The sequence below is a fragment of the Cariama cristata genome, unplaced genomic scaffold (genome assembly GCF_000690535.1).
Source record: "Cariama cristata isolate BGI_N322 unplaced genomic scaffold, ASM69053v1 scaffold4244, whole genome shotgun sequence".
Classification (NCBI taxonomy): Eukaryota; Metazoa; Chordata; class Aves; order Cariamiformes; family Cariamidae; genus Cariama; species Cariama cristata.
The window spans coordinates 1,994-5,489 of NW_009611054.1; the positions used below are offsets into that span (position 1 = coordinate 1,994).

The 3,496-nt window shown below is 58.4% G+C and overlaps 1 protein-coding gene and 1 non-coding gene across 2 annotated transcripts in view; both read right to left on the reverse strand.

The window, feature by feature from the left end:
* WNT10A (wingless-type MMTV integration site family, member 10A) overlaps positions 1–3,496 on the reverse strand; it is a gene marked incomplete at its 5' end in the record, with an annotated part of 13,798 nt that overhangs the window by 1,912 nt on the left and 8,390 nt on the right. The window contains one exon of the mRNA XM_009698079.1: positions 3,238–3,496. This exon is cut by the window's right edge and continues 127 nt beyond it. Coding sequence (XP_009696381.1) covers positions 3,238–3,496 — 259 coding nt within the window. The remainder of the gene's footprint in view (positions 1–3,237) is intronic.
* TRNAV-GAC lies at positions 918–990 on the reverse strand. The gene has a single exon. It is a non-coding gene; the product is annotated as a tRNA-Val (tRNA).

Sequence of the window (3,496 nt, forward strand, 5' to 3'; positions counted from 1 at the left end):
CCTGTCTCCTGCCGGGAACAGCCTCCACCTCGCAGGTAATGAGCTTCCCAGCCTCTCCGCCATGCCCTGGGTGTGCCGGCCGGGAATACCAGCTGCTCGCCACTGTCCTTGCCACCATCCATGGGAACACGCTGGCAACCGGGACCCCATCCTTTCTCACATCCCCTCCCTGCACCCTTGGCTGGACCAGGGAAAATCTGCATAGAGCGCTGTGGCTGGGATGGTCACTGTCAGCATGGAGGGGACAGTAGCGTGACAGCTTGACAGGGGCTCATTTAGGGCTACGGCTGGTTGCAGCAGGGGCTGGAGAAGACAGCGTGCGTGTGCCATCTCCATCACCCAAGCCATCACTGCTGAGCATCCCAAACCCCAACACCACAACAGTCATCGATCCCTGCTAATGCTTGGCTTGTTTTCCCTCCTGCATGGGCAGCGCAGTGGGGACAGGACCCTGCCAGAGCCGGGAGACCTCAGAAGGACCCATCTGAGCCTCGGGCCCATGCTTTTGCCATCAGATCTCCATGCACCTCTACCCAGCCACGTCCTTCCCCTGTCTCACAGACACTCGGGTTCTGCACATGCCCGGACTTGCTGGTGCTTTCTTTCACACATTCCCAGCTCCTCCCAGACACGCTCATAAGAGCTTTATCGTAGGTCTTTGTTGTGAAGGTAATGGGTAGTTCCTGGCTGCCTTTCATCCTCTCGTGCTCTCTGATCTGGCAGGTTAGGAGGACCTGCAAGCCTCTTGCACGCTCCCGCTGCTCTTCACTGGGGAACTTGCTCCCTCCCAGGGATGCAGGACACCCAACTCAAGACCAAGGTGACCACTGCCACCGTCAGAGGATGCTGTGCATCCCCTGCAGCTGCAATCCTCTCCCTGGCTTCACAGCTGGATGAAAAGAAAAAAAAAATCACGGTGTTTCTGCCTGGTTTCGAACCAGGGACCTTCCGCGTGTCAGGCGAACGTGATAACCACTACACTACAGAAACCCACAGCCCATGGTCACCTGATGTGGCTCTTGGTGGGATTGTCACCTCCTGGCAGCACTGCAGGCTCTGAGCCAGGAGTCAGACTTACCCGTGTGCAGAGCATCCTTGGGATACACAGGGACCGCGGAGAGGATGCTCAGCATCTGTGAGATGCTGTAGAGCCCTGGGTGCCGCGGCTGCTCGGTGCACGGAGAGGGATGGCACGTGGCAGGGCATGGTGCATGGGTGCGTGTCCACACCACCACTCTGCTCAAGGTGTTCGAGCCACAGGACTTGGAGAGGAGGACCACAGAGCTGCTGCATCCAGCACAGCCACTCATTTCCTGGGAAATCCCAGCAGATTGCTCTTTGTTAGAGCAGAAAGATGGTCCTGGGAGTGAGGAGGGCTTGGGTGGGTGTGGGACCCATGGCATTGCTAAAAGAGCAGGTGGGAAGCTGGAGAACCCATCCCCAGGCAATGTGGATGGCCAGGTCCAGCCCCAGCAATAAGCATGGCACCAACAGGCACAGACCAGGGACAGTATCATCTCCTTGCTCCAATGCATGGCACCCACAACCATCACAACCCAACCTGTGCACAGGCTCACACCCTCATCTCAACAGGGTCCATGAGCTGGGCGGCCTGTCCAGCCATTGCTTCCCCACCTGCACTGATACCATCCCCTCCTTTATCCCTTTGGTCCTCCTCTGCACCTGCTACCAGCTCCCAGGCTTCTTCCATCAGTCCAGCTCTTGCCTCTGAAGTCACCAAGAGCTGACATTGCCAGTCCCGTGCCTGCCTGCCCTTGGGGACAAGCAGATCCCAGGCATTTTTGCTGTCACTGGATCTCACAGGCACTGCATGGTGACGTCCCTGCCTGTGCAAATATTCCTCTCTCACCTTCCCTCGCAGCGAGCTATGGGGCTTTCCTTGGGAAACAGGCAATACAGACCCCATATTTCTGAGTGCTGCCAAGAGTCCCAGTGGTTTGGGGCATGCAGAGCTGGAGGGGAGCCAGGATGAGCCCTGCAGACAGACTTGGGATGGGGGGGGTTCTTGCCTGGCTTGGGGCAGAGCAGCCTGCGGAGGATTTAGCTGCCTAACACCGGGCAAGCCTTCACCACGCACAAGCAAACAAAGCCAAACAAGCAAAAAAGCTTTGGCTTTCTGCAGGCATTTACAGCTTGGCCAAACCGAGACAGTTTTTCGGGGTGGTAAAGCTCAGCTTCAGCATCAGGGAAGGGCACACATCAAGGTCCTGCTCTGCAGCATTCTCATCTCACAGCAGGCATTAAACACACTCAAAGCAAGAGGCACATCCAAATGTCTGAGACATCCAAGGAAAAAAAACCCTGTGGAATTCTGATCTTTAATTACTTCATCCCATAGCCACTGCACACCCCGTTGCGCTGCCCTGGCAGCATGTGGCTGGGGTCTTGGTGACAAATGTCCCATTGGATCCATGGGATGGGGTCTCCCCAGCACCTGCTGAGAGCAGAGCTGGGCAGGGAAATGCAGCCATCCTTCCAGCCCCTCCTGCCTGCGTGCTTCTTGTCTCCAATGTCAGGTTGCTTTTAAACATCAGCTTCCAGACAGAGCAAGCTACTAATTAGCACCTTTAATGAGACCTGACATCATGAGAATGGAGAGGAGGCTGCCCTGCTCACCTGGGCAGGTTCCAGCACCCCCTCAGAGCCAGGGGACAAGGCTGTGGGGCTGTCGTCTCCGCTCCCAAGGGGATGCTGTACTTCCCAGCTGGCATAGGCACCCGCTGCCTAGCTCAGTCCCACTCACATCTGCCTCCCTCTCCGGAGGCAGAGCCACAGCTGGGTGCTGTGGAAGCTGTGCCATGTCCCCATGATGCCAGTGACTTTCTCCTCCCTGTCCGTACCTCCCTCCTGCTGCAGCTTCCCGACACCAGTTCAGCCAGTCCCTGAGAGGCAGGAGCTGGACTCATTGCCATGCCACCCCTGTAGCACCACTGCAGCACAGGCAGGTGACAGTGGCCTGGGGAAGTGTCCCTTGGCAGGGGGACAGCAGCGATGCTCAGATCTGCCCTCCCCAGCAGAGGTGCTCGGCAGCAGGGCTGCACCAGTGCCATTGCTCCAGGCAAAACTGGGGAGAGGGGGTGCCTTGGGGGCAATCCTAGCCTCGCACATGTGTCCCACCACAGCGAGCACGAGCCCCTCGCAGCCTTCCCGCATGTGTCCCGGGGACCCTGTCCCCACCACCATCACCCCGCACCCCCTGCCCAGTGCCCTGCTCACCTGCCGGCCCACGCGGTTGTTGTGCAGCCTCATGCGGGAGTGGATGTCTCTGTAGGTTTCCCGGGAATCAAGGAAATCCTTGGAAAACTTCTCCCCATAGTCCACATCGGGGCTGCACCCTCCCCATTCCCAGGAGTCCTGGAGGCCAGGGGTCTCGGCCGGCATATGCTCCATGTGCACCCCGTGCACCATGCCTTTGCCACGGTTCATGGCCTCCAGCTGAAGACGATGCAGCTTGCGCCCGAAAGGTTCCTCCTCA